The sequence below is a fragment of the Vipera berus genome (genome assembly GCF_964194415.1).
Source record: "Vipera berus genome assembly, chromosome: 8".
Lineage (NCBI taxonomy): Eukaryota > Metazoa > Chordata > Lepidosauria > Squamata > Viperidae > Vipera > Vipera berus.
In genome coordinates this window covers 15,862,466-15,885,506 of record NC_138211.1, presented here as the reverse complement: position 1 = coordinate 15,885,506, position 23,041 = coordinate 15,862,466, and the positions used below count along the sequence as shown (strand labels likewise).

The 23,041-nt window shown below is 40.8% G+C and overlaps 1 protein-coding gene across 1 annotated transcript; it reads right to left on the bottom strand.

The window, feature by feature from the left end:
• Positions 1-986: 986 nt before the first annotated feature.
• KCTD9 (potassium channel tetramerization domain containing 9) lies at positions 987-22,110 on the bottom strand. The gene is made up of 12 exons (XM_081333912.1): positions 22,044-22,110; positions 15,004-15,125; positions 13,101-13,144; positions 12,917-13,013; positions 12,320-12,378; positions 11,673-11,801; positions 10,701-10,768; positions 9,428-9,523; positions 8,335-8,484; positions 7,207-7,312; positions 5,618-5,751; positions 987-5,461 (listed from the first exon to the last, which is right to left on the bottom strand). The coding sequence occupies exons 1-12, from the start codon at positions 22,089-22,091 to the stop codon at positions 5,345-5,347; spliced, it is 1,170 nt and encodes a 389-aa protein (XP_081190038.1). The 5' UTR covers positions 22,092-22,110; the 3' UTR covers positions 987-5,344.
• Between the last annotated feature and the right edge of the window lie 931 nt (positions 22,111-23,041).

The window sequence follows — 23,041 nt, the reverse complement described above, 5'->3', positions numbered from 1 at the left end:
GCGGGATATAAATGGAATTAAAATAAAATAAAAATAAAAATAAATAAGTCTTTTTTAATGAGCAACTGGTTCGTTTCAAAAGTCTTGGCCTTTTTATCTATCTGTTCAGAAGATGGAGAAGGAATGATAGCTGCAGTGGTGCTTCCACCGTTGGGTATCAAAAATAGAACCTTTGAGTCTAAAGGTGCAGGACAAAAACTTTCTCGGAAGCATCCTCAAAGATCCTACCCTATTCTTCTGTTCCTATCTTATAAATGTGTTGCATTTTTATATCTGTTGCTGGATATACTGTATAATCCCTTTATTTTATCCCTGTGTGGCACTTTCAGCAACAAGGAGTCTGTAACTGACGGAAAGACATCTGTGAGTTTCCATGGTCAAAAATGGATTTGAATTTGATCCTTCTTGTTTTACTCCAACACTTTAACCACTCCACCACGTTAGATGATGTATATCTAGTTAAGCTGTTAAGAAAACCAGATAAACAGAAACCTTTGAGGGCCACCAGTGGTTGAGGGCCACTGGTGGCTCAGTGGGTTAGGATGCTGAGCTTGTCGATCAGAAGGTCGGCAGTTTGGCGGGTCGAATCCCGAGTGCCGCGTAACAGAGTGAGCGCCTGTTACTCGTCCCATCTTCTGCCCACCTAGCAGTTCGAAAGCACGTAAAAATGCAAGTAGAAAAATAGGGACCACTACAGTGGGAAGGTAACAGCGTTCCGTGCGCCTTTGGCATCTAGTCATGCCGGCCACATGACCACGGAGTCGTCCTCGGACAAGCGCTTGGCTCTTTGGCTTTGAAACGGAGATGAGCACCGGTCCCTAGAGTCGGAAACGACTAGCACGCATGTGCGGGGGAACCTTTACCTTTACCTTTTAGTCCCACCTAAGCACTGAAGATATTTTTAACATGATGACAATGCTGCTGTAAAGATGGCAAAAATTGATTGTAATATCTTGAGGCCAAATAGGAACCATACAAGAACCCAATTGCAAGAGTCAGGTTAAACTGCTTAAAGTCAGGCAGCCTCCACCCTGGTGACCTTCTAGAAGAAGCTAAAGCTGTGAGGTCTTCCAGAAGGTGCTTGGGCCATCACGACTGGGGTGAAATAAATGAAAAAATAAAGGAGCTATAATCAACTACTGCAGAGTGTTCAAGAGAATTAGCTTCAAAATACAGTATTGTCAACCATGTCTTAAGATATGAACAAGAAAACTATTAAACTCCACGCCACTGAGATTTTATAAAGGTTTTACTGCACTTTAGCGATTCCCTGCTGCTTCCTTGGGGTGTTAATGGATAAGGGTAATTTGCAGAAAATATTTCATGAGGATTTATTAAAGGTTAATGCGTTTTTCCCCCCTTCAATTTCATGGCGTTGGCAAGGACTCCTGTAGAACTCTTACAGGGACAGGGAAAATTCATGCTGTGAAAACCCGTTTATTGACAATTAAAAGAAAAACAGGGCAAACGAGCGACTGCCACATGCAAGTCGGATATTTGTTGCCTAATACTCTGTGCGTACTTTGGATGAATTGGTTGGGTGGCAGGGTGAGTTTTCCAATGGTAACTCTGGCTACATTTGCTAGCCCCATTCCGCTGCTGAAGTGGTCCTGGAGACGACATCTCGATCATACAGATTTACTTGTTAATTTTTATTTGCTTATTATTTCTTTATTTATGTCCCACCTTTATTATTTGTACAAATAACTCAAGGTGGTGAAGATACCCAACGCACTTGGGTAGACCTGAACACAGTACGTTTAAAAAATAACATTGGAAAGCAAGGTCAGAGTAAATTGTGTGTTTCCAAGGTTTTTAATTTCAGAAATCCCTCTCAACACCCTTAACTGCAAAATATCAAATTACTCTTAAATCCAAGGGCTAATTGATTAAACGTCCCAACCTAAGCTTAAATAGTGTTATTTTCCAAATTCAAACAAAGGTTTGCAAGTTTCTGAAGCTCTTTATTTATTCCATGATTTGTTCAAGATAGCTGTAAATATTTCTTATGCATAGGTGAACATATTGTGATTATTTAAGCATTCAGCTTCAGCAAAATGAGTGTAACTGACACACAGAGAATTAAGAAAAAGGTGGCTTGATTTCTTCAAACTCTAAATCTTCATTATATCCTGGTATAGGTTAATTTGGTACCCTTGAAACAATGTCATTCTTTCTCTCCCCAGGCACCAGGTGAAATGATAAGCACCAGGATTTTGTTGTTGTTGTTATTGTTATAATATCCTATATCCAATTAGCCAGAGCAACCCAGTTCACAAACCACTCAAAATGACTAAACTTAAGCAGTTTCCACCATATGGAAGACTGAATTCATAATAGACCATTTGCTGCTAGCTTTTCATTCAAGGGTCACAAAAGTACAGTTCACTCTAAAGCCCTACCGATTTGCTATTATTTTTTGTAATTTAATCATTCCTCCCCCCCCCGCTTTTTTTTTAAAAAAAATTGAATGAGAGGCATCTTTCAGCATGGACTGTCCACTCAGCTTCCATTTGTGGCTTAGCATAAAAAAGAAAGGGCTAAGAGTTTGTTCACACTCACACTATCAGATAACAGAAGCTTTTTCCCTAGCTTAAATAAGGCAAAAAACCCATGTAACCAGGTAACAAAAAGTTTCTGTCTCTTTCAATCTCTTGATTCTATTTGGCTAGGGTACACCCATGCTCCCCAACCTGGTTCTCTTCCCCATCCACAAGCTGAATGAAAAACTATGTTAAGTAGGCTGGATTCTACCTGCAGGCATATATCAACCACCAAGGAGGAACTTCCTGATAGTGATGACAATTAACCACTGGAACAACTTGCCTCCAGAAATCAAGGGTACTCCATTACTGGAGATTTTTAAGAAGAGGCTAGACAGTCACTTGTCTAAGGTAGTATAGGTTCTCCTGCTTAAACGGGGGGCTGGACTAGAAGACATCCAAGGTCCCTTCCTATTCTATTCTATTCTATTCTATTCTATTCTATTCTATTCTATTCTATTCTATTCTATTCTATTCTATTCTATTCTATTCTATTCTATTCTATTCTATTCTATTCTATTCTATTCTATTCTATTCTATGCAGATACTCAGTGTCCATGAGCCTCACCCAGCCAGCAACTGATAGGCCAATGCCTCTAAATGCAACTACAGTGGAGGATAGATTTTAGCCCCCTAACATTTCTAGGATATAATTCTGGAGCCATTATTTTCCTTCCATTTCTACATTTTGATGTTGACTGTAGCTCTGAGCCTAAGGTAAGTGCTCACTCAATTTCATTTACATCTGGGTGTGCACAATCTGGCTATAGGTTCACAGGCACAGAGATCATTGAAATGTTCTGTATTGACATCACAGGGAATTTGTAAGCCATAACCTGCTTTGCATGACTGAGTGTGCTATGCACATTATCCAATGTGGGCTGAATTACAAGCCCACAGTTTAGCATGATTTGTGGTCCCAATCATACTTTCTCAGCCCATTTAAATCATGTTTGCCCTGGCTACTTTTAACAGGAAGATCCACTGCTTCTGTTTCTGTAACTCAGCTAGAAATGTGCACAGGTTAAGGGTTTGCATATAGCCACATGCTGCCGTGGAGCTTGTAAGAGTTATAGTCCATAGTGTCCAAAGAGATCAGATTCCCTAATTATATTCGAGCAGGAAAAATATATCTGGAATCTTATTTCTGTTGCAGCTGAAACTTGTTTATCTAAAAGGTCAGATTTATATAGATGGTATTAAATTACCTTTCCCAACAGACCCAGTGAGTTGGCTAATGACAATGAATGATGAGAACTACAATCCAAGCATGTAACACCAGTTCCAGATTTATAGGCTGAAATGGACATCAGCTTCCATTTGCATTTTTAAACAAGCCTTATCCCTTGATATTTTTTTTGCCCCCCTATAAAACTAGGAAGGTGGTTCATGTTTTTATTTGCATAGGCACATATAAAGGATTGGGAGTGAGGTAGGGAAGTACCTTTAAGATCAGCTCTTAATGTTGTGCTATCTGGACTGGGTTAAATAAAGTTAACTTTGTTTTGTTTCTTGGGATGAATGACTGCTGAGTTTGTCCTTGTTTCATATTGGCATAACTGGAACGGCAGAGCTGAACATTTCAATTGCTTTTTGGAGACTTTGTAGAGTTATTTTTCCATTTAAAAAAAAAAAAGAACAACCCACAAGAATGGTGGTGGTGGTGGTGTGCAAATATACTGTAGTATGTGTATTATCTCTAACTTTCTTTTCTTCATAACATTTCCTAAGCATCTTTTGGCTGTGTACGTTCCTAGCCCTTTATTTCCTAGTACTGATAAAAGAGAATATTGTAGAATTGTGGAATCCTTGGTGCTCTCTGTATTCTTATGGATGTTTCTTTACCAAACTAGGTTTACATCACTATGTAAAGTAGCCTGAGCTATTTCTCATCGCTCCCTATTTTATCCAGGATCCCCAGGGTAGCTCACTCAACTTTTGACCAAGAGAATTTGATGAAATCGCCGACAAGGCATTATTCACTGTGATGGAAACCTGTAACAATACCAGCCTAATTAAAAAGTTCAAGATGTACTTCCCCAATGCCGATATAAGAGGAATTAGCTCACTTCTAATGGTCCTAGGCCACATGACCTAGATGATTGTAGGTCCAGTGACAGTATACCTTAGCAATTTGGGGCTCACAGAAGCCTTTGCACATTCAATTCCCAACTGTTAGACATGAGCAGTACGTCTTTAAAATGGCTCACTGAGTATCCTCCTTTTGCAATTAATACTTATGACACTGTTTTAAGTCAAGGAACACACGCATATAACAGTATTCAGAGCTATTTTAAATCAGTGCATTAACAGGCTTAAAATAAGACCCCAAATCTATCCATGAGGACACTTTTAAGAAATACAGCTGTTTCTGTTTTGCCAAGAAGATTCAAATCTAGACACCTTTCGACCCTCCCATTCCTCCCCTTCCCACATTTAATAAGCCACTGTAAATAAAGGTCCACCAATCCAGGCTGAAAGCTACTACGTGTGAACTGATCGTATTTTAAAAACCCACACTGGAAGTTGAATAAATATAAATTGCATATATTGTGCTTTCATAAATATTTTTTTTTCTAGAGGAGCATTCTAAAGCGAGAGAGAGTCAAGAGAGCAACGTCTTTGGGAGTTATCAGCAAGCTTCTTGTCCCGACTGGATTCAATAGCTATTCCTATACCTAAGACAAGGGAAGGCCCGTCTCTCCATCCAGCAGCAGCTTCTCAGATACCACTGAGGAAAACGTGCTGTGGAAGGAACGTCATTTCCCCCATCGAGCACCAAGAGTCTTCAGCCGGGCAACCTATCTGACGCTCTGTGACATGTGCAACGGTGTCAACATCTCTTCAAAGATGGCTCCTTTCACATTCGACCCTCTCAGGTTGGCCTCTTGTAGATCACAGCCTGACAGGTCACAGTTCTGAAACCACAGAGGAGGTTGTCAGCAGAGGTTCAGATACTGGATGACTCACCTACAAAAGCAGCACGGCTGTTTAAGGTTTAAGGGAACGCCCAACGATTCCCCCTGGTTTAAATTCTTTGGGGTCCATCAAAAATTGGAAGATGAAGCTCTCACCTCTAAATCGGTTCCTGCCAAGGTTGCTCCTCTCAAGTTGCAGTTTTTCAATTTTGCGTTCTTTAGAGTGGCAACTCGGAGATTGATACCCGTCATCTGACTTCCTTCCATATCCACACCTTTCAGGTTAGCACCTGTAGTCACAAAATTCAAGCCCGTCAAAAAAAAAAGAGTAGAACTTCCTTTCATTCTCACTATGCTATTGTAGCATCCTATTACAACAGGCATCTTCAAACGTGGCAACTTTAAGACTTGTGGACTTCAACTCCCAAAATTCCTCAGCCAGCCAGGGCTGGCTGAGGAATTCTGGGAGTTGAAGTCCACAAGTCTTAAAGTTGCCAAGTTTGAAGGCCCCTGTATTACAAGATATACAGAAGATGCTAACTTTTATGTTGGTTGAATCATTGGAAATATTATACACGAACTAAATTATGTCATGTTCTTCCTTTTCCAGTAAACAACAATAATAAAAAAAACCTTACAACAGCACAGTTCCTTAACAAAGGTATCTAACTATAAAAGTTTGCCATGTTTTATCTTCCTGTTTTATTTTATTGTAATTTCTTTACTTAATGTTGCGAGCCACCCAGTCATTGAGACCCAGATGGCTTTAATAAATTATTATAGTTGGTTGGAAAATCAGCCAGATGTTTAGATAGGATTTTGCATTTTTATTCACTTATCAAGTCCTTCCCAAGAGCTGAGATAAGACAGATATTGTTAGCATTATTATTGTTTGTTGCACAGACGGATGTTCAGACCGGATCTGGCATTTTTGCCTGCCTATCAAGTCCTTCCCAAGGACCTGGGAGAGGCATATGTGGATATTTGATGGTGTTACAGATATCATAAGATGTAAGCTGTTTTAAGTAAGCTGCCTTTTGCAATTGACTGATGGTGAATTTGTCAATGTCGATGGTGCTCAAATGGTGCTATAGTTGGTTTGGGATTGTACCCAAGGCTCCTATGACTACTGGCACTATCTTTGCTTTCTTTTGCCACAGTCATTCTATTTCTATTTGCTAGTCTTTGTATTTTGTTATCTGCTCTCCTATTCTGCAATCTCCAGGTACTGCCTTATTATTAAGCGAAGTACAAGTGTATAAGCAATGGAAGTCACAGCCCTTCAGAAATTGTTGAAGAGGTTATGAAGTGCAACAGTATATGTTATGTGAATGAATTTCCAGCAAACATTGCAGACTACAGGAACCATTTCCATTTCAGTTTGAGATGCAGATGACACAGACTCATCCCCAACATCCTGCGCCTGTTTTCAGCAGTGAAGGGACACAGGGCAGAAAACATCCTGCAGCCAAGAAGGCTCCACACACATTTGGATTACTCAGGTGACCCTGTGGACACAGGTAAACCTCCAAGTGGCCTCAATGACTCCCTAAAGAATGCAAATGACCAGCTGTCTGCAAGGAGTATAAATCCTTCCATTCGCCACCATCCAGCCAGAGGTGAAGAAGCTTCTTGGATGAGAAGCAAAATGTCTCGTGAAAAAGCATCCTTGGGACACATTCAGTCATTTCCTGAATGATAACTGACAGCATTACATAAAAACAAAGGGCCCAGTCAGTGTTTACCTTCCAAGTTAGCTTTAAGGCCAGAAGGATCTTCAAAATTGCAGCTTTTCAGGGATGCTCCCTCTGCATTTGAGCACAGCATCTTTACACCTTGGAGATTGGCATACTGCCAAAGAAAGAGGAAAGCAAAAAATCTCAGATGAAAAAGAAGCCACATTTCAATCTGATATAGAAATCTGCAGGCTACGTTTGACAAATGGCGGACTGATCACATTTGCTTAAAATACTCCAACGAAGAAACTTCCACAGCCTTTGTTAGCCGAATCTGCAGGTGACAAATCACAGTGCTTTACCCAAAGGACTTTGCCTTTATCTAAACTCCGAAAACTTTAGCTCTTACTTCATTTCACGGTTAATAATCCTTTTCATATTTTCAGGTCTATCCTGCCAAATCCTGATCAATTAGTGTACGTTCCATCTCTTCTGTTCCTTGGTATTTCTTTGCAAATAAATCCAAATTAATAGAGAGACATGGAACATTTCCAGAGCTAGAAGATGCCACCAGGTGGATGACCAGACATTTTAGCTTAGCACTGCTCACACTGATGGGTTTTGCTATGATTGACAAGGATCTTTAGTAGTCATATCTTAAGACAGACATGTCAAACACAAGGCCCGGGGGCCGGATCCGGCCCGCGACGTGGTTTCATGCGGCCCGCGAAGCCATCCTGGAAACAGTGAGGGAACGGCCCCCACTGCCTTGGCCCTGGCCCAGAGACCCTCCTTCTGCCAGAGACCCTCAGATCTGTCCCACTCCTGCCCAGGCCCCCATAGGCACCCTTGATGCGAACGATGTAGAGCTGGCCATGCCCACCCAGTAGGCCATATGCACTCTAGCCACGCCCACCCAGTAGGCCACGCCCACCCTGGCCATACCCACCCGGCCCCTTGAGGGCAACCGCAATGCTGATGCAGCCTTCAATGAAATTGAGTTTGACACCCCTGTCTTAAGAGGTTTATTTCTAGGCCATGCATGCTCCACAGTGCAGCTACTTTGCAGTTCCCCTTTTATTAAAAGGTGTACTAGCTAGTTTGGGCACACTGCTATGGAACAGAACAATCCATTTTGCCTAAGCTTGTGCAAGAGGTGTGCATTTTATTCTTAGCCCTTATCCAAATAACACCCACATCTAGAACAGATCCAGAGAGATCAGCCCGTTCGAGGTTTGCACAGCAGAGGTTTGCATGAGCCAGGTTGCATCGGCTTAAGTTGGCCATCTTGAAATTGATGTACCGGAGATCTAAACGAGAGAGGTCGGCACCGCTAAAATTTAACCCCTGGAGGAGAAGAGAGCAGTGGTCAGGTTATCTGAGTTCAAAACAACTGCTTCAACTAGGTGGTTACATCAAGCTCAAAACAACCCATCTGAAAGTGAAACTTTGGTGTGTGTGGGGGGAGGGGGGGCTTGTTCCACCCCTGTTATCTACATTTTGCATCAGCTGTGCAAAATCAAGGTTGACTCAGCCTTCCATCCTTCCGAGGTAGGTAAAATGAGGACCCAGATTGTTGGGGGCAATTAAGCTGACTTTGTAAAAATGCCACTGGGGGGGGCGAAAGCCCTAATAAGCAGGCATATACATAGAATGAAGGCTATTGCTAAGCACATTTGATTTGTGCTTCTTAGATTGTAAGCCGCCCTGAGTCTTCGGAGAAGGGCGGGATATAAATGGGATTAAAAAAAAATCCAGCTCAAAAATCCAAACGCAACTGCTTGGACGACAAAGTGTCTAACCTAACTCAGAGGAGGAATGCACTCAACATTTATGTTATTTATTTGTTCAATTTCTAGAGCCGCCAATGTCAGTGAGTGACTCTGGGCTATTTACAATTCAGAACATAAGTTACAATTAAAAACATATAAAAAAACATTTAAAAAATAAAAACAATAAACAATAGTAGAAAAATATATATTAAAACCTCCGCAAGAAAATGTGATCCAGGTTCCTCTAAAGCATGGTTGTCCACAACCTTTTGTTTTCCCAGGGTTAAGCCACATATAAAATATATACTGTAGTATAGTTAATGTGTATAAACAGCAAACTTCCTTAATTTTTCAATATTTTTTATTATCTTGTGGGGCCTCATTATTAGCTATCCAGGGCTGCAGGCTGCCTGTGATGGTTTTTAATATATCAGTGTAAACTTTTCTTTTTACAAGTTGTGCAAAACAGGTTCAAAAAAAACCACAGTTTTTAAAAAAAATTCATTTTCTCACGGTACCTGACAGCGTAGCTCCGACTTGGTTGAAGTTGCAAGGAGGAATCTAACAAATTCCTTTCGAGAAATTGGGGAGTGGTCTTCTGCAGGCTGGGAATTCTGTCAAAAAGGGGAAGAAGAGTTTAAGCCCAAACAATACAAGATGGAATATCTTTTAAAGAAAAGATTGGACAGGCACCTATCTGTAATTGTATGTGAGCAGGGGGTTGGACTAGAACAGGGGTCCCCAACCCTGGGTCCGTGGACCAGTACCAGGCCGCGGCATGCCAGCAACCAGTCCGCACAAACCAGCAAAGCCCCATCTGCGAGATGCAGGCAACACACAAAACCACGCCCCCTCCGGTCCACGGAAAAGGTCCCTGGTGCCCCAAAGGTTGGGGACCTCTGGACTAGAAGACCTCCAGGATTCCTTCCAGCTCTATTTTGATTGCTTGATTGCTTGCTTACATGAGGTGATATACAGCAGCGTGGGATTTTTTTGAAGCAATTTTCAAGAAGGGTATTTACAAGCTGTTGGGGATGTTGACATTGTAGGCTTGTTACCTCTAATTCTGTCCCTTTCCTCTACACCACATTCAGAAGTCATTGTTTTTTTGCTAATTTACATATTCTGGCTTCTCTCTATGCTTGAGCTCATTAATGTTTATGTCTGAAGAACAAATCAACATTAATTGTTGGCACGTTAAGTTATGGGGGTGCAGCCATTTGAGCGTACTCTTCATGATATCTAAGAAAATTAAGTTGCTATCCTTAAGCCATATATAGTATGTGTGCATCTCTTTGAAAATAACTTGACTTGACTGGCGTCCACTCAGAATGTTGCCAATTCAATGTTACTGCCTTTTGTTCACTTTTTCATACTTTTTTATTATTATTAAGGATTCTCATAAAAGATAATACCACTTAGTATCAAAAAAGAAAGAAAAATACAAAGTGCAAGATTTATTTCTCTCGACAACTTAATTTAATTTTAATTTAATTTATTAATATTTCTATACCGCCCTTCTCCCGAAGGACTCAGGGCGGTGTACAGGGCAAGAATAAAACAAGAGTTACAAAAATTAAAAGATAATTAAATACATGCCCATAAAAACAGTTGATACATTAATAAAAACCCCAATAAAATGATAATAAAAAAAAACTTCTTCAAAATGTTTGTTTTTAAGAAACAGAAACATTTCCAGGGCACAATGTAGCATAATGCCCAAGAGGTAACATAAAAACCAAAACAAGGGCAAATGTTCAGAAAGTAATCAGATACAAAAATTAGCATTACCTTAATTGCTAGTTCAAGGTGTTCAATCAGGGAGTCAATTCCAAAGAATCTTGCTTCCTCTGAGACACCTAGCATAAGATGATTGACACAATACAAGCTAGCGATGGTTAGGAATAATGACAAAATTCACTACTCAACCTTCCTGCTCTCTAATTCAGGCTGTAGGAACCATGCACAGGATCAGGCAGTTTCACTGGGCCGAGATTCTTTGCCAGAACTGGTCTTAATTATAGCTAAGGTTAGATGTCAATCATGATTTACTACTTAAGATCAACAATGGTTTGAAGATGAATTGTAAGCCACGATTCCCCAGCTTCATACAATATGCTGTTTTGTTGCATGCCAGGTTAGCATCAGCATGTCAACAACAAAATCTATCTAGTAATCTTAATCTTAAATCCCTTTTGCAGATCTATCCGATTAAAAATTCCACAACCTCTACTTAGCCATCCGTTGATTGACTGATTAATCCTACCTTTCCTCTAAAGCAGTGGTTCTCAACCTTTTTTTGACCACGGACCCGCTTTAAATACCTTTTGTGGTCACGGACCATGGCCACGGACCCCCAAGACTTAACTCAAGGTTTAAATTATAACAATGCTTCAAGCCTTTGCAGACCCCCTATGATGACACCACAAACCCCACAGGTCGAGAACCACTGCTCTAAAGAGCTCAAAAGGCTGTTTCCATAATTCTTGTTCCTCCAATTTTCTCCCACAACTCTATCAGATAGTTTGGGCTAAGAAAAACAACTGGCCCAAATCATCCAATGACTTGAACAAGTGTAGTGTAGTTGGTTATGGTGTTGTACTCGGACTGGAGAAACTCAAGATCGTAACCAAAATGCCAAAAGCTTGCGTGGGATTTCCACATCCTTGGTTCTATTCAGGAAGCTTGGCTTTAGAATTGTTTTAGAACAAGCATAGTTGTGCAACAAAGGCAACAAAATGTTTTACAGGTCCTAGTACATACCTAGCAAGTTAATGCCATCGTTCACAATTAGCTGTCCATGCCGCAAATAGTTTAAGATCGGTTCAAAATACTCCGGACTTCGGTCAATCAGGAAAGCTCCACTGTGGTCTCTCTTGTTTCCCCAAGCATCTGTTGCAGATGGACACATTTTTTTAAAAAAAATGCTTTCATTAAGGGTCAATTTCTCACCCTCCGCATCTCCATCTCTTCCCAGCAGCTTAGATGGATCATCTGCAGGCAAGTTTGGAAATCAGACTGAAGTGCCTCTCATGGCCCACCACAAATTTAGAATGAGATTATAGTAAATAAGGAGGAAAGGACATCCTCTAAACCAGGGGTAGGCAACCTTGGCTTTTATGACTCGTGGACTTCAACTCCCAGAATTCCTCAGCCTGTATGGCTCAGCTTGGAAACTCTCCCTTTCCCCTCAGCATGGCTGGCTCAGGAATTCTGGGAGTTGAAGTCCACGAGTCATAAAAGAACCAAGGCTGCCTACCCCTGCTCTAAACAATAAAGATGTGTTCCATTAGCTCACAGGTGATTCTGTTGGGCAATAAAAAACAATTTACATGCCGTGGATTTGCAAATTGAGTACTGGATAAAATACTGGATAGACCTTTCACATACGTAACTTAAGTCATACTGACCTTTATCTTTAAACATGTGGGCCAGCATGCTATCCGGTTCTTTACTAACTAAAGTACTCCTAAGAAAGAAATGTAGAGAAATTAATGAATAAATTGGCCACATTGGCATTTGGAGTAGCATTCAAGCGGGGATTTAAAAAAAACCCAAAAAAACCCTCCTGGCTTTTATGTGATAAGCAATTTGGGTAACAATGTTGGCTTAAGTAAAGGGAAATGTGGCTCCACACCGGACTGACAAATTTAATAAAGGTTTAATTTAATAAAGGTTTAATGTTAATCTTTAATTTGTGGAATTGCTTAATTTTCTGGGGGAGGGGGGGAAAGGAACTAAGAAAAGCCAAGATAACATCATTTTAAACCATCATTTTAAATCATGGATGGTTGAAAAACCATTTGGTCTGGGTTGTACATAATAATAAGCAACAATTGCCTTCACCTAGCATGCTACCCAAACAGCCCTACAGTTTAGCCTGAAGCCTGAATCCAACCGCTGCATTGAAAAGTTGTTAACAGCTTTATTAAATGAACAATGCATTTAATACTTAGGAACATAATATTTCCAGCGATAAACTTCACAAGAAGAAAACCGACTCTTACCGGGTAGTTGTGAAATACCGTCCTCCTACATTGAGTGTTATCCAATCCGAATGAGATCCTGTTAATGTTTCTAAAGAGTTGATATCATTCTGGGGATCTATGAACATGGAAAGCACATCATCATACAGTAACCACTTCCTGTTACTTCCTGTTCTTCTGGAGGAAAACAACTTGGTGTACTTACCAATGAATGGTTCGCCTTCACATACAAAAAGAACGTCATCGTCTCTATTGATTAAAGGAAAAGAGAAAGAAAACCAGGGATTCAGAATAAGCCCGACAAGTGTTTTGGAAAACAGTAGTTGCTCATTCTAGATTCCAAGGTTTTAGAGAGACTAAACTCGATCTTACCGCATTATGATAATAGTTTAAGTGACGGAAGATCTAAATAGCAATTCAACTATGTTAAGTGGCTTCACATGAAGGAGTTTGAGCTAGTCCTTTTATGCAATAGTCGTTTATGGATAGTCTGTATATCAGACTTGCTCTGAAATGCAGCGTTTGAGCAAGAACAGTTTTTTTTAAAAAATGTGAAATCTCTAAGATTGTTTTCTCTTTTCAAAACAGGAAATGAGCACCACAATCTAAAACCAGTGTCTGATTTTTATTTTCTTACACTCCACTGTTTCAATTTCAGAAATATAAATACACACACACACACACACACACAAACACACACACACACACACAAATATATATATATAAATTAACAAACTCTCCATGCTCTAAATTCAATTGCTTTTGCAGATGGTTTTGATCCAAATTCCTTAAATGCAATGACATTTGTGTTTGGGAAAGTTGGAAAATTAAGAGTCAAGCTGAAGAGTTAGATTCATATTTATGCAAAGGTACTCTGGTAAAGAGGCTTTGTTTACCGCATACTTCCCAACAAATTCAATAAGCACAGGATACTTGGAACAAACAATTTTAGTAGAAAGTATTTGTTAGAAGGCAAACTATAGGATGGGGGTAGCAATTCTCTGGCCAGGGGAGATGGAATGCAAACCTATTTGTAACCATTACACAGTGGAATCCACGTAAAATCCTGTCCCAGTTGAGAAGCTATATAAATCTTATAATTTGACTCCGAAGCTCAGGCTTTTTCTCCCTCTGCTTTTTCATTTATTGTAATCAGAGTGTGCAACAAGGATAAATGCTTGATACCCTCCAGATGCTTTGGACTACAGCTCTCACCATGTCCAACCAGCATGAAAATTATATTTCTGGACATCTGGAAGACATCAGGTCGCCTAGTCCTAGTTCACAATAATTTTGAATTCTTCACTGACGTTTTACCTAAGTCATTTCCAAATCAGAATCAAATCGTGGTTTGAATGGTGTTGAGATTATGATTTACAGAGTGGGCTTTTCAGATGTCAGAGTAGACCCTTGCTTTATGCTAAGCCACAGTTGTGGATTATTTAGATTTGGGCATGGCATTCAGTCAAGATAGGACACCTTGGCAACCACATTATATTGCTGAATATTGTGTGTGAAATGAGACACCATGATGCGCTCAACGAACTGTTATTTAAACCAGGGGTGGGCAACATTTTGGTTGCCAAAGGCAATACTTAACATTTTTCAGGATGAAGGTCTATCACATAAGCAAGAAGGGATGGGGGGGGGGAAGAGTGGAAATGGAAGAATACAGAATAAGTTGGAAGGGACCTTGGAGATTTTCTAGTCCAACCCCCTGTTCAGGCAGAAGGCCCTACACCACCAGTTTTATTGAAAACCTCCAGTGATGGAGCACCCACAACTTCTGAAGGCAAGTTGTTCCATGAATAACCACTCTGATTGTCAGGAAATTTCTCCTTAGTTCTACGTTGCTTCTGTCTTTTATAGTCTTCCCTCTGTTGCAGAAGAAGATGGAGCTATAATATATTCTCCATAGACTAATCCTTGTTGATGACTTTGTAGGAAAGGGGTTCATGGCCATTTCAATATCAACACATTGTATCTATCTAATGTGGTATTCTTGAATCAGCTTTTATTCCATCTTCCAAGCAGTTCTCACACCTATTAGGCTTATTCAAAAGGACTCTAAACACATTTTCAATATGGGCTAATGCCGCTAATCTTACCTAATTAAGGCAATGTCATCGATGAGTCCACCTCTTCCATTGTAGACGCTGGTTGCTTTTATTCCAAGCTTATTACTTGCGACAGAAAGCAAATCGGACAGTGTTCCATAAACAGCCACAACCTATAAGAGAAAGTTAGTCTTTTAATTCAATACACAGAGTTAGCTGCTCTGGAATTTTCATCCATTTATATTGTATACTAGTATACAAATCCACGCACTGTGCAGCGCTCTTGATCTGCTTCAAATTCAGCCCAAGATAAATTGCACCATTTTTTTCTGCAGAAGTCTTTCAATCTTAGAAAATCTGGGCTTCTTTCTCCACAATGTAGCTTGCAACAAGGAAATAGTTTTATCTACACTTGAAACTTAATATATTTAAGGTATTTTAGAGAACAGTCAATTACTGGTACCTTTTTAATTAAATGGAGCCAATTTCTAGATTCGTATTGGATCCAAACAGTGCAACTGTTGAATTAAGGGGCCGAGTTTGTACATCCTGCCATTACAATGTGGTTTATTTGTTTCAGTTTCCAGTAATAAACAACAATTGGTTGGGTTTGTGTAATAAACCATACAAGTAGTTCTTGTTTAGTGTTTACAACTGGAACTGGTAACTTGGTTATTTTAAGCAAAGCAATCACAAAGTGAAATGCAATTCTGCTTAGATCTTATTTCGGCTTTCTCAGATTTGGAAAGGTTGTAAATGCAAGAATTGGTCATAAAGTTACTTTTTCCTCACTGTCATAACTTCAAATGGTCAATAGGTGAAGCAGTTACTAAACGAGGCAGTCACTAAACAAGGACTACCTTATTTCACTGTGGTTCTGACAAAGCATAATCTGCAAACTGAGTGATTTATCTTTTTATATAAATGTGCGTAGAACTGTACCTTTACAAACAGAATCTTAGAGATTCATAAGTGGCGGCAATGTGGCAGAGTATTATATATATCCAGAACTGACTGCATCTATTGACCATAAAAAAGTAGGATATTGTGCATTTTAAATACATTGTGAAGCCAATGTTGCCCTCCGGGTGAGATTCAAGGTGTTGGTGATGACCTATAAAGCCCTAAATGGCTTGGGTCCGGGATATCTGAGGGAACAACTGCTGCCGGCATCAAGTTCCCTTCGTCCTGTGCGCTCCCACAGGGAGGGTCTTCTCAGGGTGCCGGCGGTAAAAGACTGCCGGAGGATAACACCCAGGGGGAGGGCCTTCTCTGTGGGGGCGCCTGCCCTTTGGAACCAGCTGCCCATGGAGCTTAGGACTGCCCCCGACCTTCGCTCATTTCGCCGGGACCTGAAGACCTGGCTCTTCAAGCTTTCCGGGGGTTTTTATATTTCTACTTCAGGGACTGAATTTAATCATTTTAAATTGTTTTTTAATTTTTGTATTGATGTTTTAAACACCTTGTAAACCGCCCTGAGTCCTACGGGAAATCTAATAAAATCTAAAATCTAAAATCTAAATCTAAAAGCAACCAGTGGAAGTATTTCCAAACTGGGAAGTTACAAATTATTTCAGAACATTTCCATAATGAATTGAAGGAAACTGGGCCACTAGGCAATCGAAAGACAAAACGATTCCAAAACTGTTAATAGGCCACACCAATATTAGATGATGGGATGGCAGAGATTTAATCCCCTAATGCAGAATTATCCGGCTTTATCATTGGAGATCGTTTTCTCTTTTTTCCCTGAAATGTTTATGGCTTCCAATATTTTATGTTGACAACTTCAGTGTATTGCTAGAGTGCAACGAAGTCTACCATGGCAGATGGACTGCTCCTGTTTTATTTTGTGAGACTCTCAACCACAGCTGGGAAACCACATCCTGTGGGTTGTCGTTTGTTTTGCGTTCCCAACAAGGTAAAGCACAGATTCGTATGTCAAAGGCCATCGTTTTAAAAAAGCCAGTCAGTTCATAAACCCAAAGCAACAGGGTTCCACAGGTGCTGGCTGATCTGATGCACAAATTTAAAGAAAAGGGGGGGGGGAATTGCCAGTCATCCGTTGTTTATAATCCAGAGTTTCCATCCCTGTTCCCAATCATGGTCCTGCCACCTGTTGTTATAGTGAGCAGAAACAGCAATAAGGGAAAAACTTTTGATCGGTCCAAACGTCATCCCACCCTTTCCTAGCCAGCCCTCCTGGGTCCACACTCCATCAAAATGAGCGAAAGTCAACCGAAAAGGAGTATCTGGGAAATTTCAAGGGGCAAAGTTCTCCAGAAGTTCCTCGCCTGTCCTAAAAAATCGATCATAGCTCGAGCTGTACATTATGTCAATGACAAAAAGGACGCTGTTTCTTTTTTTACTTGGCGTCTAAATTTCCAAAAGATTTCCATTCTTGGCCAAACATGTTTGAATTGAAATATTTCTTGAGGAAAGGAGGGCTACAAGTAACTTAAACCCACCACCCCAAAGCTTTTTTTTAAAAAGATTTTATGGAATATTTTATGTATTGAACGTCACTACTAAACTTTTTTTTTAAAAAATGATAAAAGTCTTATATTTTAAAGACAGTACAATTTAATGTTTTCACACAATATCCTAATCTGCACAAGGCACTAAACGCGAGCAATACTAACTACTGATTTATTGAACTACAACTCTCAACTTCCACAACTAGCAAAACCAAAATACAGGAAATTCTCAATTTATGGTCAGAATTAAGACCAGAATTTCCAAAAGCCATTGTTAAATGAGTCATCCCCAATTTTACAACTTTTTGCCATAGTTGTTAAGCAAATCACTGAAATTTGTAAGTGACATACCTGGTCCATTAAGCAAATCCCACTTCTCTCATTCACTTTGCCTGTCAGAAGCCATCCGGGACAGTCACAAATGGTGATCATATAACCCTGACATGCTGCAATTGTTGTAAATACAGGTAGTCCTTGACTTACAATAGTTCATTTAGTGAATGTTCAAAGTTACAACGGCACTGAAAAAAAGTAATTTAGGACCATTTTACAACTGTTGCAGCATCCCCATGGTCACATGATCAAAATTTGGGTGCTTGGCAACTGGTTCATATTTATGACGGTATCCCAGGGACTAGTGACTTTCTTCTGCAACCTTCTGACATGCAAAATCAATGGGGAAGCCAGATTCACTTAACAAACTGTGTTACTTAATCACTACAATAATTCGCTTAACAACCGTAGCAAGAAAGATGATAAAATGGGGCCAAACTCACTTCACAAATGTCTCACTTAGCGAGATGAATGTTGGTGTCATCATAATTTCAAACGGTCACTAAAAAATGATTCAAAGTCAAGGACTTCCTCTATGATGGTGGTTACAATCCAGGATATTGCAAGGAAGCCAGTTTAGGAAAAAAGTTTTCCTAAATCTTGGTTTAGCTTTCACAGTCTCTCTTTACACACTTTTGCTACAGTTATAAGCAGGAACACAGAAGCTGCTATGACTGTTTTGGATGAATCACAGCTTAGAGTCACATTCAAATCCTAAACTTTGGTTCATTTATTATACTGTGAATCACAAGAGATTGAGTGGAGGAAATGAAATTTAGACAACCGGCAGCTGTTTGCAAATAATTAGTCCTTGATGCACAATATCAGAAAAAGAATTTGTGGGAAAGAACACTGTAATACCAAAACATTGGAAATAACAAAGACAAACTCTGTTTTGTGTTCAGATATTAACCCTCCATACAATTTTGCTTTTCTCCTACCAGCTTGTTGAGTTATTTGATTATGACAGCAAAGAAGTAAATCTTATGGATTATTTATACTACATTGGCTACTCAAAAGAGTTTCTAGGACAGATTCTTGTATACTGTACTGACTTGTAATAGGGTTTGGTTGTATGTTGATGTGTGATCCCAATCATTATGGTTTGTTAATCAGGGAGATATGACTTAGCGTCTTCGGTAAATCCAACCATGATGTTTTCTAACAAATTGAATCCAAAAGAATACCAGTATCTGGCACAGTAAGGCAGAAAATCCTTGTTGGGATCAAGATGATCACAATTTGTTGCAATTATAATTTACTGGACAAGCCACAACATTAATACACAATGCTAGCCATAGGAAGAAAGAAAAAGATAATGCAGGCAAGCAAACAGTTGATTGAACAAGTCTCCAGACTATTTCAAGTATGACAAAATATAATGGCACAGTTCACATATCTTGCTAAGCCAAAATCTAACCACAAGCTTTCCTATGATGTGTGAACCCAGTCATACTCTCAAGGGATCTGATAGAATAATTGCTGTTAGAATAAAACTACAACATATTCCATGCATGTCCAAGCGGCACACTGGTAAACGAACGCAACAGCAATCTTTATTAGTCATGGACCAGTACCACAAACAAAAGCATTTTAAAAAAATAACAACAGGAAAAAAACTAAAATATATGAACACAAAATATTGCAAAATGTTGTAGCTGTTTTGGAAAAATTCCTATTTGGGTATGCCCTGGTCCTTTGGAATTTTTCACTGAAACTGGGAAGATGGGGCAAAACATTACCCTACTGATTGAATATAGAACTGCATTCTCCTTCTTAAAAACATTGTGCAGAAGAAGAAATATTTTGGGAGGAAACCTAGGTCCATTTTATCAAAACAAATCTACACGGGCTATTTGTACAGCTGGGTGCTGACACAGATCTTTTAAACACTAAATCCTGAGAAAACAGCATGTCTCCAAATAGACTTATAAGAGTACGGCATTCATTAATTTAAGCCTGTCCCTTGGCCCAGTAAAAAGTGATGCAAAGCTTGCATTTTCATTAACTTGAAAGGGACTTTACACTGACACACAATCAGCGAAGTCACCGGCTAATTTCAGACACAGCTCTAAGACAAAACAGGCTAATCTGGAATTTGCTGTTAGGAAATTGTCCTAAATAAAAGAACCGACACCTTAGACCAAGTTGACCCTCATCCTACTGTAATTACTCCTATCCCTTTCTCCTAAATCATGATCCTGTATCATTTTTTATGACCCTGTAATCCCTTGTATCGGGATGGAGACGGGGCAACTGAATGGAGCTGAATGTTTACTGACCGGATAACTTTCCTGATGCCTACACAGAGTTCACAACAGGTATTTTCTCTTTGTGCCCTGATAAAGAAACATCTGTCGCTGTCCAGGATTGAACTCTCAATCTCCTGAGTATGAGGTGAGTGTCTGCAAATCTAGGCCAATGCACAGCTCATGATCCTATATTAATTAAACCTATGATAATTCAATGCAGTCTTTATATTTTGTATATTTAATCCAGCAGTGCTTCAGGGAATGAGAGTAGGCAAACAATGGAAGGAACTATCTTTATGAACCTTTATTATCAAAGTACAACATGTGTACAGTGAAATTGGCTGAGCCTCCCTTCGTGCTCCCCCCCCACAACTCACAGTGACAACAAACCCACCATCTTGTTACACCATGTGAGCTAATTGCACAACACACCGGCCTCGCAAGTCAATCATACATAGAGTTATTTCCCGTTCAGGAGCCTGACAGCCCATGGATAGAAGCTGTTCTTCAGCCTGTTGGTACGGCTGGCTATACTTCAACTCTGGTTAAGGGTGCAAGCCATTCCTAACTAGGAGAATTAGAAGACGTAATGGTTTTGTCTGCATAATACATTATGCTTAGTTGGAATTCTGTGGCTCTATGATTTGCATGCACCAGTCCACTTAATTTATGCATTGTGAAAATGCAGAAAAAAATCATTAATTCATTAACAGGTTAAGAGTGTTGTGTGAATGCAGACTCTTTTTCTTTTGCAATAATTGGTATTAAATTACTGAGTGCCCACTAGGTGGAAGGGAAAAATTTAAATTTAATTGTTAACAATCAGCATCGGTTAATAGCACCTTTGGGGAAGATAGTTGGCACTATTGTACATCACAGTTCTGATGATTTGCATTTTTACCAAAGCAATCATTTTACGGATTTCATGTACTACAGTACTGTGCATCAAAAATGCTTTAAATACCTATTTCTACTCTGAAGGTCATCGCCGAGTGAAATACAATGCAGTCACCAGAAAACCTGGTAAATATTAATGACTTTATTTGTGGGCTAAACATCAAATTGCTATGAAGCCTACTAAAAAGAGCACACATATCCGGTCTGAAAAAGTGAAGATAGGCATTAAATGGTTGTAAAGAGTTTTGCCTTCCCTCTAGTTGTCCTCAAGATTTTGGCAGGTCGGATACCATAGCCACTATATAGGCAATGACTCTATTTCCATATTCTTATGTGCTCCAGTTCTGTTGAACAATACATTTCATCACCCTGCATAGGAAATCCAGGGGGTTTCAAGTCTTACCAAATTAGGTGGCTGCCCTCAACTGACTAATCCTGAATTCCAAACCGGATGAGAGCTGGTAAATCCTTTGGGGATAGGAGACCACCAGGAAATCCTAGGGCTGTGGCCAAGATCAGATTTGTTTTTGTTTTTTTTAAAAAGGGAAGCCAGTCACCTCCACCTCCAAGAAACCACATCAATTTCTCTGTGAAGAGAGACTTTCTCATCCCCTTCCTGGGAAGGTGGCCAGCTCAGAGTAGGGTGAGGTGGAATTCCAGGCAACCCTGGAGGAAGTAGCTCAATGATTCTGGGGAAGAAGAATCCCAAGGAAATTAAAATTCACACTTGGGTTTGGCTGTAGTCCTTTTGCATCAGCTCGGTTCTGGAAATGCACTACTCCAAGGGGCATCCAAGCTTGGCCACTTGAAGACTATGGCTGGCTGGGGAATTCTGGGAGTTGAAGTCCACAAGTCTTCAAAGTGGCCAAGCTTGGACACCCTTGCACTACTCCATCCCTCTTTCCGAGCATTTCCAATCTCATCAAATCCAGTGGGAATTGCTCCCATGGAAACTGGCCAGGGATTCCCAGGGAAAAACCTTCCATCTGCAGCTCCAGCCCGGCTGTTCCCTGTTGGAGACCGCAGGCTCTCCGGGAGCACAGACCTCGTGGTGTCCCTGATGCAGACCCCGAGTCCTGCTGTAAAGCCACGCCAAAGCGGCTTCTTCCCCGCTTCCCTTCGGCCGGCTTACCTTCCCATTTCTGGGGCTGCCATTAACAAACAGGGTGACTCTCTTCATGTCCTCCCTCCGGAGTTGCCTGACCCAGCCTGGCTACAAACCCGGAAGAGTGGCTTCCTTAACCAACAGGCCCACCCACCAATCCTCCCCCAGCTTCTTTTCCCTTTGCCCAATCGGATTCGAAGGGAACGAAGTGGGCGGGACTTTTTGGGCTGGGTGGGCGTCCGTCCGCGCGATTTGCTTTTCAGAACCAGAAAGGGCGGGGTTTTAAGGAGAAAGGCGGGGCAGACGAGCGGGCGGGACAGAGTCGCCTCTTTCTCCCCCCTCCTCTCCGGAAGGCGAGCCTCGCTCCTCATTGGTCACGTCGGTATCACGTGATCCTTCAACCGTTCTTTCGTCGTTCTGAACTAACAACCCATCCGCAGGGCTGGGATTTCTTCCAAGGGGAGGGAGAGGGAGGAAAAAAAATAGTCCGCTGCTGTCCTCTTGATTTGTCTCCTTCAGCAGGGGAGGGGAGGGCAGGCATCCCCAGTGGGTTACGTATTTGAGGCCGCTTGACCGGCTCGGACTCCGTTGAGTGGAGAGAAGGAGCCGCCTGGTGTGGCGGAGGGATACATGGCTCTGGCAGGTGGTGAGAAAAATCTTTTGAATGAAGGGCGCGAGAGGAGGCCCGCCGGCGGCAGTTCGTCAGCGCCGAAGTCGGACTGCGAGCCCAGGGCGCATCCTTTTGCATATTTACGGTAAGCCCAACAGCGACCCCGAAACCTTCGAAGGTTTAAAATTTAATTTGTGGTCACGTAGAAATTCAACAAACGAAGCTCTAGACCAGGGGTCTTCAAACTTGGCCCTTTTATGACTTGTGGACTTCAACTCCCAGAATTCCTTAGCCAGGCACGCTGGCTGAGGAATTCTGGGAGTTGAAGTCCACAAGTCATCAAAGGGCCAAGTTTGAAGAGCCCCTTGCTCTTGAAACTTGTGTGTTTCAAGCTTGGCTACTTTTAAGATGGATG